The sequence below is a fragment of the Momordica charantia genome (assembly GCF_013281855.1).
Source record: "Momordica charantia cultivar OHB3-1 chromosome 7 unlocalized genomic scaffold, Mcharantia_2.0 BLBB01000007.1, whole genome shotgun sequence".
Classification (NCBI taxonomy): Eukaryota; Viridiplantae; Streptophyta; class Magnoliopsida; order Cucurbitales; family Cucurbitaceae; genus Momordica; species Momordica charantia.
The window spans coordinates 19243327-19264123 of NW_028275165.1; the positions used below are offsets into that span (position 1 = coordinate 19243327).

At 34.5% G+C, this 20797-nt stretch overlaps 3 protein-coding genes across 3 annotated transcripts; 2 read left to right on the top strand and 1 right to left on the bottom strand.

The window, feature by feature from the left end:
- Nucleotides 1-1142: 1142 nt before the first annotated feature.
- Nucleotides 1143-6004, top strand: LOC111009576 (sugar transport protein 13). Its single transcript, XM_022282700.2, has 4 exons — nucleotides 1143-1363; nucleotides 1802-2121; nucleotides 3710-3834; nucleotides 4757-6004. The coding sequence occupies exons 1-4, from the start codon at nucleotides 1231-1233 to the stop codon at nucleotides 5775-5777; spliced, it is 1599 nt and encodes a 532-aa protein (XP_022138392.1). The 5' UTR covers nucleotides 1143-1230; the 3' UTR covers nucleotides 5778-6004.
- A 2872-nt stretch (nucleotides 6005-8876) lies between these two features.
- LOC111009577 (mavicyanin) lies at nucleotides 8877-11222 on the top strand. Its single transcript, XM_022282701.2, has 2 exons — nucleotides 8877-9149; nucleotides 10628-11222. Exons 1-2 carry the CDS (start codon nucleotides 8975-8977, stop codon nucleotides 11002-11004), a joined length of 552 nt encoding a protein of 183 aa, XP_022138393.1. The 5' UTR covers nucleotides 8877-8974; the 3' UTR covers nucleotides 11005-11222.
- Nucleotides 11223-12352: 1130 nt separating this feature from the next.
- Nucleotides 12353-19931, bottom strand: CLC-D (chloride channel D). The gene is made up of 23 exons (XM_088126764.1): nucleotides 19481-19931; nucleotides 19259-19331; nucleotides 18423-18644; nucleotides 18241-18287; nucleotides 18043-18141; nucleotides 17883-17957; nucleotides 17540-17628; nucleotides 17037-17177; nucleotides 16886-16956; nucleotides 16695-16774; nucleotides 16418-16567; nucleotides 16151-16210; nucleotides 15978-16052; nucleotides 15624-15775; nucleotides 14747-14882; nucleotides 14542-14670; nucleotides 14036-14113; nucleotides 13896-13951; nucleotides 13692-13775; nucleotides 13450-13606; nucleotides 13250-13351; nucleotides 13123-13169; nucleotides 12353-12721 (listed from the first exon to the last, which is right to left on the bottom strand). Exons 1-23 carry the CDS (start codon nucleotides 19655-19657, stop codon nucleotides 12637-12639), a joined length of 2385 nt encoding a protein of 794 aa, XP_087982890.1. The 5' UTR covers nucleotides 19658-19931; the 3' UTR covers nucleotides 12353-12636.
- Nucleotides 19932-20797: the final 866 nt, after the last annotated feature.

Consider the following 20797-nt stretch of genomic DNA (forward strand, 5'->3'; position numbering starts at 1 on the left):
TATTTTAACTTTTTCTTTCGATTCCATTTTTACTGGTTTAAAAACTTCAATTTAGTGCCTCACATGTAAAATGTTTTAATTACACCACTTTTTCTGGTGAATTTTTTAAAATTAACTAATAATAAACAACTTACATAACATGATTAATTAATACGTGGATAAAAATTTAGAGAAAATAAAACTAATCCACCCATGAGAGAAATGGGGACATTTGTTTGCCAACATACTAGCTAGAAATTTGAAGGAGGAATATTAGAAATTTTATACCTTAGTTATAAATTTATGTGAACCAACTAATAGTATATTTGTCAACATGAATTTAGCTAAGTGTACTTATGAATTAATAATCAAATGGGGTATATAAGTCATTTTTTAATGACGTGCCGATTGGGCCAATATCTAGTTTAGCATGTTTTATCCTTCCTAATAAAGCAACGAGGAGGTCACCGAACCACAAAATTGTTCCAGTTCTTACGATTGAGTTACCCGAAAAGGAATGATTAGTACCTTGTTAGTATAGGTAGTGACTATCGAATTTTTTAAGTTTTTCTTATCATTCTTCCATGATCTTAGGATCTCTTTCATTCGGATGTGGTATCAATTCATTCATGTATTCGTCTTCTCTAACATACACTAATATTTTAATTAAATATAAATTTATAAAAATTATTTTAAGAAAAACTATTTGTTTATAAAGTGGTTTAATCAGAAGATATGTCAAACTCATTTTTAAATCTAGTACACTATACATCATCAATCAATTTTAACATTAACCAACCGAAAGAATACAATTAAAATTCTTAAAATGTACGGGATTAAGTTGAAAAACCATCCTCCCCCAAGAGACTAAAATAAATATTTATTATTTAATAAAAAAAGTAAATCCAAAATAAATAGGAACTCTATTGTAGCAAGTAATTATAAATTTACAATTATTCTCATTAAAAGAAGAAAAAAGATTCGTTGAATTTTGAAGTCGGACACACGGTTTATCTAATCCGTAAACATTTAGGTTTGACTAGCCGTCCACATTGAACGTCAACCGTCGAAATCACCACGTGGAAAGATCCCAGCAATGGCTTTGACTCAATTTTCTCTCTCATCGTGGCCTATATAATTCCCCAGCTCATCCCATGAGAAGCAACCAAATTTTCAGTCTCTTCACACACCCTCTTCTTTAACAAATTGGTCTCTCCTTTTCTTCATAGCTCCGTCGTATATTCCGCCGCCATGCCTGCCGGAGGTTTCGCCACCGCACCCGGCGGCGTCGAGTTCGAGGCCAAGATCACTCCCATCGTCATCATTTCTTGCATGATGGCCGCCACTGGAGGCCTCATGTTTGGTTACGACGTAGGCGTTTCTGGTAAACAAATTCAACCAAATTATTCAATAGGACCACCGCAATATTTCTTTGCAATTACAACTTTTTTTCCTTATATTATATAAATTAATTGATCATAATGTTTCCACCTTCTTGAATAATTCATACGTTACAGAATTCAAATCTAAAACAAGATTATTATCGTTACTATGTTATGATTATGCGATTTTGCTTCTATGGGAAAGTCAAAAGGTTTTTTTTTTTCCTTTTGAGAAAAGGGTATTTGTTTGGTAAGACTGGACATGAAGTATGGATACATAAAAAGGAAATATTGGAAAAAGGGTTGTTTTTTTAAAAAATAAATAGTAATTAAAGAGGGAAAGATAATGATTTTCTAACCCTTTTTTTGTTGGTTCGTTAATTAGTTTCATAATTATTATTTTTATTTAGAGAATTAATGATTAAATTGGACCGATGCAGGTGGAGTAACGTCGATGCCGTCGTTTTTGGCAAAATTCTTCCCGTCGGTTCACCGGAGGATCCAAGAGGGAGACGATAGTAATTACTGCAAATATGATAACCAAGGCCTCCAATTGTTCACGTCATCGTTGTATCTCGCCGGATTAACTGCCACCTTCTTCGCCTCCTACACCACCCGGCGGCTCGGCCGCCGCCCGACCATGCTGATCGCCGGTATCTTCTTCATCATCGGAACTGTTCTCAACGCTGCCGCTCAAGACCTCGCCATGCTCATCATCGGCAGGATCTTGCTCGGTTGTGGTGTCGGTTTCGCCAACCAGGTAAAATTTCTCTTTCGAGCATGTGTCTGACATGTCTTTTAAAATATAGGTTAAAAAACACTGTACTTTCGCTAAAGTAACAATTTAGTCCTTGTAATTTAAAGTTGGTAACGATTTAGTCCTTATTGTGAAATTATTTTTATTTAGTTTCTTGTATGTATAGATTGATAAACTAAAGAGGGAACAAATATGTTTATGAATTAAAAAAATTAAATTGTTATATAATAAAATTTGACACTTAATTTTAATGAATTTTTTTACGATAGAGACTAAATTGTTACAAATTTTAAACTACAGAAACTAACTAAATCATTACAAGTTAAAGTTGAGAGGCTAATTTGTTACCTTAGAGAAAATAAAGGGACTAAATCGTTACCAACCGAAATTATTGTTACTAAAGTGAAAGTACATGAACCAAATGTGTTTTTAAACCTAAAATATATTAATGAGTTACTAGCGTATAAAGAAATTTTCAAATTATATCATGAATATGATTCATGTCAAACATGTACCACAAATAAAATATAATACACTTGCTTATTAAAAAAAATTAATTGCAAATTAATATTACCAAGGAGAAGAGAATCGTTTGAAAATTATGGGGTCCGATCCACAATGTTAGTGAATCATGTGACTCCAAAGAATAAAAATAGGATTTTGGTCTTGCAATAGAAATATTCGAGGTGTTGAAAATTATGTTTTTTTTTTCATGATTTATTTAGAGCCTCTTAAAAATATCTAGAAAGAGAGAAACAAACTAAAAAAAAAACCTTAACATATGAAATTATATGAAAATTCCAAAAAAAAAAAAAAAGTGACCATACCATGGGTCCAAGTCCACATCATCTCCACGAATCTTTTCAAACCCACTCGTTTTTTTTCCCTCCTAAATTTATTGTATATTTGACTATTTTTAGTGGTGTGATGGAAACCTTTTTTATTTATTTATTACATTTATAAAAAAAAATAGATGAAATAAAATTTTATAGATGAAAAAGATGTATAACTTTTGAGCCAAATTTCTCAATTTTGTATTTGGTTTCCAAATCATTTTCTGCCTCTCTAAAGTCTTTTGTCTTGAGTTGGATAACGTGATGCTTTGGCCACCTTTTGGATTCCCCATAGAATTATTATATATTTATTTAAAAAAGAAATAATTTTTTCTTGGTTGTGCTTGTGTGGAGGTGTACGATTTTTTTAATTAATCCTAGATTTTTGTATCAATAATATTCTGTGGTTAAATTCAACTCTCCCAAATTATTTAAAGTTGAAAATTAAGGAGCTTTGTTTTTAGCATCTTGACGGGTTGACTATTGAGTTTTGAAATGGTAATTTTATTTATTTAAAAATTTATGAGTTCATTAACCCCATATATATATATATATGTATATAATTGCATTTGTATTATCGAGAATAATAAAAGAAAAATAATAATAAATGTAAGGTTAGCGGGGCAGGCAGGGTCTAGGGAGGGAAGTTGCGTGAAATTTTAAAATTAGTTGGGGCTACAATACAAATATGAGAAATTAAAATGAGAGTTTGATTTAATTTGAGAGTAATGTATTTAAAAATGATAAAATAAATGCAGGCAGTGCCACTGTTTCTATCGGAAATTGCACCGACGAGAATACGTGGAGGGCTGAATATATTGTTCCAACTCAACGTCACCATTGGCATCCTTTTCGCCAGTCTCATCAACTACGGCACTGCCAAGTCAGTCTCTCTCCTTACATTTTATTTTTCTCCACTTATTTTATTTTCTTATTTTTCATTTTTATTTCTAGTATATTCATTATAGAAGAAAAAAAAAGTAGGTTAATTAAGGATCTCATTGTATGCAATCTTATAGATCCAATGAATATATAATTGCCTCACCTGTATAGGAAAACTATCTTTAGATTTATGATCCAAACAGTAAAAATTTTAAAAATATTTTTAGTGTTTTCAGATCTTGAATTTGAAACTTTAAAAATGTAGAATTGCATTAAGAAAGATAAAATCTTTTATAAATATATTATATTGTGTTATAAACTCTTTTCATTTTTGTTAAAATTAAAAAATTAATATATAATATTGTAAAATTAATAATTATACAAATTTTATAATATATATGTTAATAAATCAATTAATATTATGTTAGATTTAATTCAAATATTTAGTTGAAAATTTTTTAAATTGAGATTCAATTTCTAAATCTACTATCAAACACATATCCGAAAAGACAATCCGTCTATAATTTTAGAAGTTTGAATTTGATTTATATACTATAGATTTATTTTTTATGTTTATTTTTTAAAATAAGATTTATTGAGAAGTTTTTATTTGGTCTAGACAGTAAGATTGAATATGACATGGATCAAATATAAGATTTTACCCACTTGAAAAACACACAATTCTTTTCTTTTTGTTTTTTCTTTTTTGAGTTTAACGAATACAAAATTAAGAGATTAGTTTTATCCATTCATTCAAAGTGTCATTTAGATCGATCGATCTTGTCTCTCTAATGCTAATACCCAATACATTTACTCAAATATAAAACATGCTCTCATCCTAATATAAATAGAAAATAAAATCCATTAATTACATCCTCCAATCTAATTAATTGAATTTAACTAAAACATTGATTTGGGAGCAGAATCAAGGACGGCTGGGGATGGAGACTGTCACTGGGCCTCGCCGGAGTTCCCGCCGGTCTACTCACGATCGGAGCTCTCCTGGTGGTGGAAACCCCGAACAGCCTCATCGAACGGGGTCGTTTCGAGGAAGGAAAAGCCACTCTGAGAAAAATCAGAGGAACCGAAAACATCGAACCGGAGTTTCAAGAACTGGTCCAAGCGAGCCGGGCTGCGGAACAAGTGAAGCACCCGTTCCGAAACCTACTGAAGCGCCGCAACCGCCCCCAGCTCATCATCGCCGTCGCCCTCCAGATCTTCCAACAACTCACCGGAATCAACGCCATCATGTTCTACGCGCCGGTCCTCTTCAACACGCTCGGCTTCAAGTCCGACGCCGCCCTCTACTCCGCCGTCATCACCGGCGCCGTCAACGTCCTCTCCACCGTCGTCTCCATCTACTCCGTCGACAAGCTCGGCCGCCGCATCCTCCTCCTCGAGGCCGGCGTCCAGATGTTCTTATCTCAAATCGTGATCGCCGTGATTTTGGGGATCAAGGTGAAGGACGACGTCAACAATCTCCACAACGTGCTCGCGATTGTCGTGGTGGTGATGATCTGTACGTTCGTGTCGTCGTTCGCGTGGTCGTGGGGCCCGCTCGGATGGCTGATTCCGAGCGAGACATTTCCGTTGGAGACGCGATCGGCGGGGCAGAGCGTGACGGTGTGCGTGAATCTGGTGTTCACGTTCGTGATCGCGCAGGCGTTTCTGTCGATGCTCTGCCATTTCAAGTTCGGGATCTTTTTGTTCTTCTCCGGGTGGGTGCTTGTGATGTCTGTGTTTGTTCTGTTTCTGCTGCCGGAGACGAAGAACATTCCGATCGAGGAGATGACGGAGCGCGTGTGGAAGCGCCACTGGCTGTGGAGGAGATTCATGGACGGCGACGGCGCCGAGGAGACTGTGAAGCCGGCCCGGATTAATGGAGTGGGGCCGGAGAAAAATGGGCGGAGTAATGGATTTGAGTATGTTTCGTCGCAATTGTAGATTTTCAGGAGTAGAGAAATTGGGCGTAATTCGTTTTTCCTTCGTCGGAGGAAAATTATGAATTGTTATTTATGATTGTTGTAATTATTATTATTATTATGTTTCTCCGTTTGTTATATTTTTGCTGTGCTTTAGGGCTCTGGGGAAACAGAAACAGAGCACACCAGAGGATTAATGGTGTTTAACATTTCAATTTTTATATTAGTTCAAACTATTTTTTACTTCAATCATTTCAGTTTTATTTTTACTTATTTACATCTGTTTAATATATATATATATATTATATTTTTTTTTTGTGGAGTTTAATTGTAGAGTGAAGAACGATCAACTTTTAGAATGTATTAAAATATTTTATCTACACTGTTCCATGGGTAAGAAACTACTTCAATATAGTTAGACAAAAGATTCATCAATATTCGTCGACAGGATTTCATGTGATAAGCTATAAGATATTTGTACATACTCTATTGATTCAACGCCTAATAGGTTCACGTGTTCAAATGATTTAATAAATTGATGAACCTATGTGACAGTCGTAACTTACTTGATTGTAAACAACGTACTACTTTCTTCTCTTGTAAGAACAACGTAAAGACAATAAGACATCAATTGCAAACTCGTTCGTGAGTTTGATTGTAGTTAGGTCTGGAAGAATAGAGAGTATGTGCGGAGGAGTGGGAAGAGAGGAAAGTGGCGACTCTATAAACTTTTTACCCTCCATACACTGTACTAGACAATAGTGCCTCTATACCCTGAATTGTAGAAATATTGCGGGAGGTGATATGCCCTCTAAATACCCTTTGCTAAATGAAAATTACTATTTTTTGAACTAATTCGAGCTATGCTTCAATTTGTGATTTCTCTTTTCAATTTAGTTCATAATATTTCAACATTTTTTATTTGTTAATGGAGGTTGAATGTGATTAACATTATATAATGTGATCCACGAGATAAAAGACAGTAAAATATAATAAATTTACTATATAACAACCACAGGGGAAAGTAGTATAATTAAAAAATGTTAAAGTGAATCGAAAAGGAAGTAAATTAGACTAATTAACTCAAACATGTTAAATTAAATTACAATTTTTGATTATTGAAAATCTTATCTTTGAAAGGAATATATATGTTAGATGTAGATCTCAAATCACATTGTGTAGTGGACAAGAAGATCTAAAAGAGCATAATAAACTTGTATGTTGGTTAATTATTTCAATACATTATTAAAAATGATATTATAAATAATTACGAGCATGAAATCTCCATATATAACATTGTTTTCAATATTTTTTATAATAACTTCCTTACTTCAATATATTATACTCTCGTTGCTTATTTTTTGAGCAACTAAAGACTTGCAAAATTTTGTTTCCCATAGACTAATTAAAATCTTATTCTCAAAATTATGAACTTTGAAGATTTAAAATTTTAAGTTTATTGCTTCATAATCTATATCTCTAAAATTATGAAAAAACAACTATTTTTTATTCTTACCGTTATTTTATTTTTAACAATTGATAATGTGGCTTCGATCGAGTTATTGATATTGACATAGAGATGTATATTGCAGTCGACCAAGCATTGGTTGATCAAAAGACCACTTTATCGCCTCTCTAACCATCATTTTATCTAACATATGAATTATTCGATAGAACTTTACCACATATTATGTTAGGACTTACCATTTTTGTTTATCATCCAAAAATTTCATCGACATTACCAAATCTATAAAGTTTTACCACTTTCGTTCAACATAATTTGAAAATTTCAATCACATGGTTGTCTTATTCAAATTCTTATTCCTTTTTTAAGGACATTGAACAACTACTATCCTATTATCTTCGCTTTGGTATGATGTTATCTACATCATGTTAGGTCTACATAGATTTATTTTTGAACTCAAGTCGTCCAAAGTTTAATAGCAAAAATGTTCTCATTACTTTTAAATTCATAACTTTTATTTCTTCTGATCAACCAGCTTTTACAGATAGTATCGTATCTACCTTATTTATCATCCTCTCGCAGCCAACCCTAAGAGATGATAATAACTATTCACCAAATAAAAATTCCCAAATCCCATTGATACGTGACTCATGGTGATGGTGATAAGAAAATTGATCAAATCATGGTTGTTTGGACCAAAATCCAAATCTCAGTTGCAGACAAATCAATATGGAAAAAGGTGCAAAAATTTTTGGTGAATCATATCAATTATGGATACAACATAATTCAAAAAAAAATGGTAAGCAAAAAGCAACCTCTAATTAATTGTTGCTCTAACTTAAAGACAACATCTTATCAGCTGGCTCCAAATATGCCTATAGATAAGTACCAAAAACACACTCTTCAATCAATTGAATCAACCAAAAAAAGGACAACACCAAATACCTAAATGGTCAAATTCAAACAAAGGTACAATTTTTGTTTTTTTTTTTTTTTGAATTTCTCGTTGTTTTGAAAAGCTTCTGATAACATCGATATAAATAGTAGTTAGCGGTTTCTATCGAATAATCTTCAACGACCGTTTCTTAAAAAGACGACTTTGTATTCGGTTTGTATCATACCCCTCACTAACTACCTAACTGTTTTAACATTCTTCCCTTTTAAGTTCTTCAACTTCCAACAATTAGCATTCCAATCATAACACCCATCAAGTATTTGTATTTTCATTGTTAAAGATCCAACGGCTGAAAACAGTTCTTTCTTTGGTTTCAAAATAAATTGTGATTCAGTTGATTAAATAATATGGTTAAAAAGAAATTAATGGGTCTTAAATTTTAATTAATGCTAATTTACTATATGGGGCCCTTTCAATTTTGGTCTACTGAACAGTTTCAAAACTTTTGATGAATGACATGCCACCATCCTCTTCATAATGACATTTTCTTGTCAACTATCATTGTCTTTCCCAAATTCTCATTCTTTTACATTTTTGCTTTTTCATAAGCTATAATTTAATGGAAAAAAAAAGGACCGAAATAATTGTTGTTTCTTAGATTCTAAGATCCAATGTCTAAAATGGGGTCACACCAAACTGAAAAATTGAATTAAAAAATAAATAAAATACCCAAAAAAAAGGACATTATATATACTGAAATGGAAGGCATGGCTTTTAAGGGAAGTTATCAATCTCAAATTCGAAACCCATTTGAGCGAAGTGAAAATTGAGAGAGGGTAACCGCCGGAAAAATAAAATAATGGGTGTCACGGCGGAGAGAGCGGCGGCGGCGGCGGTGGTGATGGCGATGCTGCAGCAGGTGGCGATGGCGGCGGTTTATAAGGTGGGAGACGCCGCCGGCTGGACCATCGCCGGCGGCGTCGATTATAAGCAGTGGGCCGCCACCAAGACTTTCGAGCCCGGCGACGTAATCGGTAAATTCCTTTCTTCTTCTTAATTTGTTTTTTTGGGTCATTGAAATTCGAAAGATTATAATCATAACAAATAAAACCCTTTTTTTTTATTTTCTCGTCTTCATGGGTTTTTCATCAATTTCTTCACCTTTTAGTTGCTCAATTCCCCCTTTTTCCCCTCTCTTTTAGAAAATCTCTCTTTCATGCCCCTAAGGAATGAATTTTTTTTTAATCTCTTACATATTTAACTATATAAAACTATATTCTTATTATCGAACTTGAACTTGAATTTTTTCTCGGTTTTGTCCGATGGAACTTGAGATATTACTCACCGCAATAAAAAAAAATTAACGATGATTTATTATATTTTCTCTCTTTTTTATACAATCATCTTTCTTAATTGTCAATTTTTTAATAGTAATGACGAATAGGACCTAGCGATAAAAGCTAAAATTTATCTTTTCATCGGAATTTTTTGATTTTATTTTTTTGTTTCTTTCACTTTTAGGTTTTGATGAGTATTGGGAGAGAGAGAATGTGTAGTTTAGTGGAATTTCCGACAAAAGTTGTGATAAATTTTGATATTGCAAAGAGGGTTTAAAGAAAGTTCCAAAAATAAACAAAAGGGAAAGGGAACACCAACAGCAATTAGGTGGGCTTTGAGCATGTGATTAGTGGGCCACACTTAATGGGCCTTGTAGGGCCCATTTGTATGTGTTTTTTCCCCCCACCCACTCACTCACGCCTTCATTATTACCTCTTTCTTCACAAGTTGAAAGAATCTAATTCAATTCCCATGCTTCTTTGCTTTTCACTTTTCACTGTTTTCCTTTTTCTTTTCTTTTTGACAATTTCGTTAAGTTTTTCTGTTTTTATTGTGAAAATGAACGGAGAAATTTTTGGAGAAACATTTTCGTAACTACTTACTTGTTCTTTACCTTTCATTATCCATTTATGCTTTCAAAAATAAATTAGTTTGAACATATATTTTGCTTTTTGGACTTGAGTTTTATTGTGATTTTTCTCTCATTGTATACTTTCAAATAGTCTACTTTCATCATAAAAAAGGAAAAAAAATCCATATCAAAATATGAATACGACAAGAAAATAAATTTAATTATATTTTTGGTATCTGTCAATTGGACCATAGTTACTGTATCATAACATGTATTAAAGGTTCGATATTTGAAGAAAAATACTTGAATGCTGATCACTCTTAAGTAATGCTGATTAGTAATAACTTAAGTATTGTCCGTCCCCACCAGAGGAGCTAAGAAAATTTTATAGGGAGGAAAAGAATTTTATATTCCTTTGTTTTCTGATCAAAGATAGAACCAAAAAGGGGCTTCTTTCTTCTTACATCGTTTACAGTTATTTGAGTTAAATTAAGAGAGGAAAATGTAAAAATGGAGAATTCATTTGAAAAATGATGAGTTACAAGAAATTCAAGGGTGATCTTCTAGAATGATATATTGTTGTGTTTTGTTAACACTTAACAGTATTCGAGTACAACGCCCAATTTCACAACGTAATGAGGGTGACGCATAGCATGTACAAATCATGCAATGTCTCTAAGCCTTTAGAGACTCACTCCTCCGGCAACGACTCCATAACCATCAAATCCAGAGGCCACCACTTCTTCCTCTGCGGCGTCCCGGGCCACTGCCAGGCTGGTCAGAAGCTCGACATCAACGTCCTCCGCCTCTCCTCCCCCGCCGCAGCCCCCACTACCCCCTCCGCCTTGGCCTCTCCCTCCGTTCCTCTCGCCCGCACTCCCTCCGCCCCGTCCCCCAGCGCCAGCACCACCACTGCCTCTCATCTGCATCCCCTCATCACTGCCTTGCTTTTTGCCTTCTGTGTTGCAGCTCTTGCTTAGACTAGAGGACCCTTGTTTTTTTTTTTTTTTTTTGCTTGTGGGTACAGACTACAGAGCCAATTTTACTTGGCAGCTTCTTTTTGTAGAATGTTTGAATAAGTTTCAGTCCTTTTTTCTGCAGATTTGTTGAGGACTGTACTTTGGCAATAACAAAATGCTCCGTGCATTTTGAGTAGATGTGAAGTTTACAAAAATTGAGTACATTCAAATTTGTTTAAGTTTGACTTGTGTGATCCTAACAAACAATTAAATGAGAAAACAAAAAATTCATATACATATACTACCCCTACATATTTCCTTTGATTAAATATTTTTTTAGATATAACATGTAAGAACAAAGATTCGAACTCACAACTATATAATTATAATTTGAAATAGTCGTCTTGACCGGTTGCATGAAACTTAACCCTTTAATTAAGTAATTGAACCATGCAAGTCAGAAATTTTAAGTTATAAAACTATATACATAGTAATTATGTCGTACCAATTTTTCATTATTGGTATTAACAATAAAGAATAAATTGAAGCATGATTAAAAATCAAGATTATTTCAATTATAAATTTATAACCAATCAATTATTGTTATAATTATAATCGATCAATATCTTTAAAAAAGAAAAACACCATCATTAATAATTATTTTGAGGAAAAAACTACATTTATAATTTTATTTGTAAAAATTGATACTCAAAAGAAGAAATTAAAAATCAAACTATCCATTCAAAATTTCCAAGATCGAGAATTAGGAGTGTTCACGGGGCTGGATGGGGATCGGAAAGGCTAACCCTTTCCCATTCCCATTCCCATTCCCATTCCCATTCCCGTCCCCACTAAACTTTGCAAGAATCAAGATGAAAATTCCCTACAGAGAATTTGCAAGGATCAGATTCCCCACAAGAATAATTCTTTTTTTTTTTTAACAAATTTTCAATTAAATATTTTTTTTAAAGAATTCAAATCAAATGCTTAATTTCCAATAAATTATCACCCATATGATTGAGTCCCTCCTCATTTAAAGAAAAAAAATTTAAATGCTTAGGGTTTTATACATATCAAACAGGGCGGGGCAGGGACGGAGACCAGAACAAAACGTCCCCCATACTCATCTGTGCCTAAACGGGGATTCTCCGCCCTGTCCCTGTAGAGTTCAACCCATTCTCATGTGTTCTCATGTGTCTCTTATTCTTGTCTGAGATAGAAGGGAAAACTTTTCCCAAGTATGATGACCACTAGACCTTATCCCATTTCCAAACAAAGATTCTCCATTCCCAAATCTCCAACAATTCCACACCCATATCAGATTTCCCATTCCCAAATGTCCACAAAAAGTCCAGCCAACACATCTTCGTAACGGGGTACGGTACTAACAGGGTATATAATTATATAATAATTAATATAATGTTAAACAAAAATAAACTAAGCAGCAACTCTACAATCCTCCCAAAAACCTGCCTTTCCCAACTTTCTATCTTTACATGTTATGATACAACTCTGCTTCAGCTAGGAATCCCAATTCCCAGCCCGCAAACAATAAAGAATTATGTTCCTAATGGGGAAATGAAGAAGAAACCATAATAGAAGTAAGTAATCTCACCATCTTCCTCCGACGCTACTATCTTTCAGCCGTCTCGGTTAGTTATTGACCAGAAGTCCGTTCAGAAGAGGCCTCTCCACATCCCCATTCCTTGTAACTATTCTTCTATCTGGACGCCGAGCTCTGCCATTATCACAATATAGAGGATTAATAAGTTAACATTGAACACTTTGAACAATTGGGACGAATTTTCCACATTAATACTTCTTTCGGCACATTATGCAAACTTGTTTCGGTTGCGGCCAAGTCATAGTCATAAGAATAAATCTGAACAGAAAAGCGTTGTTAAGGCTTCTCCTCATATTCAAGGAAATCTCACAGAATAACAGATGTCTGGGTGGGTCAGAGTAGATAGCTCCTTTTATGGGTTTTACTTCAAAGCCAATGTGTTTTAGGCAACATAGAACTAGAAGCTGTTGGATGGAATATCTATGTCACAAACTTATTCATCTAAGTGAGCAAAATATTCCTGTTTTATATATCCATTTTGATAGACGAGTAAAGTATCACAGAGAGTCAGAGACCTTACACTAGTCGATTGTAGTTCCATTGCATCCGAATCTTCGCCATCCTGCGTGGAGATGATTATAACTTGGTGATATCAGACTAGAGCATTTGAAATATTAGAAGATAGTAAGGCAGCTACATTACCTCTATCAACAAATCCTTTCGAGTTATCAAACCGACCACATTTGATGGACGGGGAACGACGAATGCATGTCTCAGACCTAGTTGCCGGAAAAGATTATATACCTATGCCATTGCAAGATACAACATTTTGACTTCCAAGATTGTGGCAACCACACATAACAAAAAACTAGGTAAAACTATGAAGCAAATAAATTCATCACCTTTGTCAAAGACATGTCTTCTGGGACAATATATGGAGATGGATTCAGATATGGGAGTAGATCGATGTACATTTCCATGTCCTCTGAACTGATGTGTATATCATCAATAGAAATTCCTTTACTGGAAGCGGGTTTCACAAATTCACTAAAATTGTGCCTGAAGTTCCAAGGATCGGTCAGAATTCAATGGATAAGTGAGGATAACCCCGTTCAGTATAATCTGAGATCAATCATCCATTCACCTGCTTGGTATGGATCCTCTTGGATCCGAAGGCAAGGGACTGTGCTGAAAATCTACTTTAGACTGTAAAAGTCCTAACAAATAACTGCATCAACAATTATATAGTTAGGGTTTATGGGATGCTTGAATCATATATCGGCCCACACACGCCTCCAAAAAAGAAAAAGGAAAAAAAAAAGCCTGGGGATGTCCCTTCGCGCTATACCTTCGAAGCATTAGTCCGATGACACGTGTTTCGCCATTCCGAGAGTAATCAATCACCTAAGGAGCAAGGGGAAAATGAAGCACAACCTTAAGAATTAGGTGAATAAATGAGGGGCAAAACAAGAATTTAGCCATGCTCACAGGAAAGCCATTATGTCTGTTGCTCCGCAAAATAGAAACAACATCAGCAACCTTAACAACACGGGGGAAGGAGACAACCTTCAAACAGAGAAAACAACATATTAGTAAAGAAGCGTCTAGATACTACACATATTATCAAAAAAGTTATATGCAATTGACTCGTTTCAATTATTTTAAACCACACAAATTGTCCTTATTTCCTACATATAGCATATTTATTTCTCATTAACACTCAGTAGCATATTTGTTTGGGAAAGTGTCAAGATTTTTGCTTCTTCATGGGCTGCTGCCTGCTAGTATAAAGGTTTTTTGTAACTATGGTGTCTCTCAAATCTTTGCCAATTGGGAGTCTTCTTTGTAATCCCTTGGGTTGAGAGGATATCTCATCTCCCTGCTTTTGTACCTTCTCTTTTGATAATGAAAGTTATGTTTCTTATAAAAAAAAAATATATATACAAAAGGTAAATTACAATACAAAAGGAGTTTCTATAATAAGTGAGCATCACCCTTTTTCCACAGGCCTCCTTTGCTGTAATTTTCCGCATCTGGTACTTTGGTCTTGATTCCAGTAATGGAATACCCTTCAATTGAGCCTGCTCTTCATATAGGCCTTCATTAAAGGCATCACCAACAGCCTGAAGGTGTTATATGAATAAGAGAACTATCACGTGAATCCATGAATATGAAAAGATATATATATGACTGACGTACCTTGGAAATCAGAAGGACAAGCATGATGAGGGGTAAAAATTTCAAGTTGTTTGAAATTTCAACCATGATGACACACAGAGACACTGTCATTCGCATAGAACCTCCTAGAAAAGATGCAGCGCCCAACAAAGCATATCTAGAAAACCAGTAAGATTTGGAAAGAATGTCAAAGATTAGTATATGAAAATAACATAAAATCCCCCCCCCCCCCCCCCCCCCCCCCCACACCAAAAGTAAAAAAAAAAAAAAAAAAAAAAGGTCAACCCAATATTTACATTACCCGTTTTTTTTTTGGGAATGAAATTGTTTCATTGATGATATGAAATTACAAAAGCCCCAAATAGGGTTACATGAAGCACTTCCAGCCCCAATATTTACATTACCTTTTTCACTCTGCACTCTCCAGAAAACCTAGCTTTTGTTTCAGTGGGGTTTAAAATGGCCGCAATTTTATATTTGCCAATGATTGGCTTCTAATTCGTGTTGTCCTAAACCATAAATTTTGTAATTAAAGCTCTTTTATGATTTAGTAGTTACTCAGGTCCTTGAGCCCCTTTAGCTCTGGAGAAGATAGTTTATACATCCTTTTTTCTGCTCATTTTTGTTGGATTATACTATATAGTTTTTTTATAAATTGGATTATTGCCTAGAAAAAAGGTTGTAAACACCTGGCCCTACTAACTCGTCAGTTGGCCCACCTAGCAGAGTGGCTTGCCTAAATCTTGTATTTCCCATGAATTCCCTTGGGAAATGACCCCCATAGTTTCTGCCAGAACCAATGGCAAGCCAAAATCATCATACACCATATATTTTCCAGCATTCTACCAATAATATATACATTAAAATAGAGTATTCACAGAATTAGTAAAAGACTCACGTTCCCTCTTCAATGTTGGGTTTCTTGTAGAAATTAACCACAAACTTCCCAACTAAACGTCCATAGGTAGACCCAATCATTATACCAGGAACAAATTGACCAGCAGGAACAGCAGTACCAAATGTCACAACAGCTAAGGTATAAAACATAACCTGAAAAATAAGAAGAGTAGACAGCAGAAAAATCATAAAACAATCATATAATGAAGTTCTTCATATCGTAGGACCAGTTAGCACCTTTATCAATTCTAAGAAAAAAGATATTTTCAATAGAAAGAAGGAAAATATGAGATAGGATAATGAAAGAGCATGTCAACCAAGAAAATAATGCCTTAAACTAAGTGAATAAAATTACCAGAAAGGTCAATAAACTCTGTGCACTGAATTCATGCATTGTTTTTGCACTGAACAAATTCCTTATGGCATCATCCTGGAAAATAATAAATTCATAAATAAACAAGGATGGAAAAAAAATGTTATACAGAGAAATGGAAAGAATTGGCAGAAATTTGGAAAAAAAAAAAAAACCTGGGTGTTGAAGAAAATGGTTGCAAGGTCATTGTATTCATTGTCCTTGCTGCAGTAAAACTGAAAAAAGAAATAACGATAATAAACAGCCCAATTTTCATGCCAAACAACTCTAGTGTGTACAGCTCCTCGTAAATGAGGGATGATATAGCTCCCTCTTTAAACTGATTGAGATGGTATCGGACAAGTATTGCATCACATCCACATGCACAGCAATTACAAGGATGGCAAAAGTACAACCAAAAATAAGCAAATACTGATTCTTACATTAACATAATTCCCATACATCCCAGGAGGCCTTGGGCATTCATTGCCCAATTCAGGATCAGGTTTGGGGCATGGAGTACATTGCCTTAGAAGTGGTAGTCCGAAGGAAATAATTGATGTTAGTAGTGAGATGAGACAAGCCTCGATGATCTAAATTTTCTCAAGGGAGATACAAAAAGAAAACAAAAATGGTCTGAGTGTGGGATAGAAGTAATTGGAAAAAGAAATGCAAGATGAAGAAACAAAAGACATCTACCATCGTTAAACTTTAGCCTACCATGACTCGGTTCCCCTTCTTGTGCAAATGATTTCGTCGCCAATAAGTCATGTAAAGAGTAAGCTGGTTAAATAATGCTCCTAAAAAAATAAACAAAAGAATTAGTATAAAACCTAAAACCTAATCCGTGGGAAAGGAAAATTACCTAAGCCAGTTAAAAAGGTACAACTAAAAATTGTAAAATTACCAACCTAATAAGCCTCCAATAACCCCAATCACAGTCATAGGCAACAACTCCCCAAAAGAGTAGTCCTCTTGGCCACTAAAAGTATAACCAGTCAGCCAGAAAAAAAATCGAAGGAGAAATGAGCACGGAAGGCCTGAATAGATTTTAAACCTTACTCTGATATGTCCCATATTATGAAACCCCCAGCACCAAAATGTCCACACTTCCCACTCTTACACCATCCCATAGCTGCACGCACCACAACAGCCACCACAGCAGAAGTAAAGAACACACGCCACAAAAGTTGACTCTTCCACCTTCAATTTCAAATAACGAAAATTCACATATGCAACTTTCTCGGATAAATAATATTGTACCCATCGAACCATAAGGGCTCGATACACTCAAGCACATAAACAAAAAAAATACAACTCATAACATATGAAGATAAATTAAGGGCATAATAGTTTGGGTTAGTTTTCAGTTTTCACTTGATCCCTATAGTTTCAAAACTAAAAACTTAAATCCTGTAAATTAATAAATTTGTGTTTTTAGTCTGAAAATGCGTTGACTCCAGCCCAAACTCAAGGTTCAAAAGTTAATTTTGCTCATAGCTTAACAAAGAGAGGAAAAAAAACATAAGTGAGCCTTCGAGGATAATACGAGGAAATGTGTTTACCAAGACGTTACTTCTTCCAAAGCAAATAGTACACCACCAACAGGAGCTCTAAAAGCAGCAGCAACTCCTGCCGCGCACCCACAGGTCACCTTTCAAAATATTAACAAAAAAGAGGGAGAACAATTAGGTTATTTGCCTCTAATACTATAAGGATGTAAGCTTAGTTTAAAATTGTAAACAAATTGACAATAGAAAAAACCCAGTAAAGGCTATAAGTTCTCAAAAGTCCAATATAAAAAATTAAGTCAAATAACAAGTAGGCAATAGGTGTATTAAGTCATACAGAAAGTATGTGGGAAGGTGGACACCTAGAATGTTCAATTAAAATGCTAAAATAACTTACAAGATCTCGGCGATCCCGATCACTCTTGAACACTTGTAACCACCTGGAATTTAGATGATATTTAGCAGATCCACCCTGATTTCAGAATTAAAGAGAGAAAAAAAAAATCATTACTTACACTAATCATACACATAATTAAAGAAATTTAACGCTGGCTTACTTGTCCTAGCAAAGAAGCAATACAAGCACCAGTATGTACAAGAGGCCCTTCTTTGCCTAAAGCCAATCCACCTCCCACTGAACCAATGCTTCCAAAAATCTGACATATACCATGATTATGAAAAAAAAAATGAGAAAACTTTAAAAACATGTCTGTAGAAAGTTCCAACTGTAAGGACACCAGGGATACCAATTGTACCTTTCCAATCAAGGTTCTGAAGAAAAGGACACCGTGAATGTCAATTCCTGTTGAAATGAACCAAAACAAAGTACTTTAAAATGCCAAAAAATGTGTTTTTATTTTGTTGTGGAATGAGGGGAATGAATTTTTTTTGGATAAGAGAATGAGGGGAATGAGGAGCTACCAGTAATATGACTTACCATTCAAATAACCCTTGATTTCAGGGATGCCAGATCCAGCTGCTGCAGGAGCAAAGTTTGTGACGATAAACACAGATGAAAATACTAGAACCAAGTTGATTGCTAAGTATACTATAAAACCAGCCACATATGACTTTTGAATTAGAGCAAATGTCAACGAAAATTTCCAGCCAGCAAAGTTCTCAACAGCCATATTTATGAAAACTGCAGCCAATCCTGTGCCTGAAAGTAGCCAAGAAAAATCATTAACTTGACGTGAAAAAAAAACAGCCATACTCTTTATGCAATTTAAGTAAATTATGCAAATAAAACCATGAAACGTCCGCTGCTTTCAGTTCAAACACAGTTAAAGGCTTCCTTACATAGCTGTGAACTTAAACAGCTTAAAAATTAAATATTGTTACAAGTCTCCTGCTTTCAGTTCGATGTAGCAATGCTTTCCTTTCCCACTTTAATTTCACTCCGTTTATCCACTACTAATTAAAATTACATTATAACTTATATCAAGAACTCACGACAACTAAACATAAACTCATATTCTATATTACCCACATGAATCATACGACAAACCAAAATAAGTTCATTTATTTCATTATTAATTTTATTGTCAGGAGAGCTGCTGAAAGAACCATTTCCAACTAAAATTCAAGCAACAGATGAAGGAGAGAGTTTTATTGTGAAAATGTGCCTGTTCTGATTGCTATGTGGGAAGGAGTCCCACATAGGAAATATCTCAGATGAGAAGATAAACATGGTGTATTTCACTTTATAAACATCTGTAGTAATAAAAAGTAATATAGAGCTTTGCCTAAGGTAACGGGAAGCTATAATCATACCAATGCCAATGAGCAAAGCATACAGCCACTTAACTGCCACACTGTACCCAACAAATAGCTTCCCTCTTTGCGCCTACAGAACACCACCATGCAAGCACTTCGTGAGAAAGGGGAAAATTGAAGTAAGCACAATCATGGAAAAGGTCATTTTTCCAACATAAATTCAGGCTCGACCTTAAAATTAAAACTCTTAGACCAAAAAACAAAACAAAATGGGAGTACCTGCTCATCCCAGTACGCATAATTCTCGATGACCTCGTAATCAAGGCTCTCGACGCCACCCCCATCGGTCTTCTTCAAGAAGCTGACATGGTCGTCCTCATTTTCCTCGGCGTTCGGGAGGCGAGACCACATGATCTTTGCTCTGTCTATCCCATTTTGCAGTTGATTCGACAGCATGGTCGATCAAAATCTGATCCAATTCAAGAACAGCCAAATGAACCCTAATTTAGCTACAATGAAACTCAGAAACTCAAAACTTGCCACGACAATAATGGGTCGGAGTTCAAACTCCAGAGGAGAGGATCCCTTGTAATCACGAGACGAGATTGAAGTTTAAGCAATTGGGTGTATCAACTATGGTACGGAACTGTCTCTGTGGATGGCCCTGTTCTTGCGTTGGTTCAATCGAATCAACATGAAGTAAAACTAGAAACTTGAAACTTGAAATTTAATTGAGAATTAAGATTTAAAATCAACTATGAATCAACTTACACAGACGACTTGACTGAGAGATGATGCAATTGCACGCTACCCAACAGATCCCACCACCGGTAAACAATTTCTTTTCTAAGTACCATCAAAGGAAACTCAATTTCAATTTCGCCCCTTTTTGCTACCTTTTAGATCTGAATTAAATTTGTGATTTAACAAAGTTTTAAATGTTGAATGAACTCTATATATATGTTGTTGATGAATATTTATGTAAAAGTTATAAAAATTATAAAATTATAAAAATTATGTAAACTAAGGAATAGATAATTTTTATTTTTAAATAAGTTTAAAATAATTAATATTAATATTATGTATATATTACTGATATTATATTGATATTTTTCATATTTTGTTGGTTTTTTATAATATGATAGAAATGTTGATTTACCTTTCATGTCGACGTGGAACCCAATACATAAAAATATCGATAGACATGTCAAGGTATATATATATATTGAAGAAAGTAGACGAATATTTAATATCATGGATTTAACTGAAAAAATAATAAGTATTTTGGATTTTTAGTTTGTATCGAGTTTCTAACCTCTTCAATGTATGTATTAACCAGTTAACTATACTCAAGTTTGCTGAATACAACGATTTTAAGCCTACAAACTATTAAATTGAGGTTCAAATCTCCATATTTCTCGCCTTTTTTTCTACTATGAAAATATATGTACATGTAAGCTGGTTCAAGTATGGTGTATTAGTAACATTGCTATAAATTGAGGATTGGAATTTCTGCCATAATTAAGTACCATGTATACATACATAGAGGAAATTACATACTCACCCATTAGATTTTTCAAGCTCCTATCCTTTCAT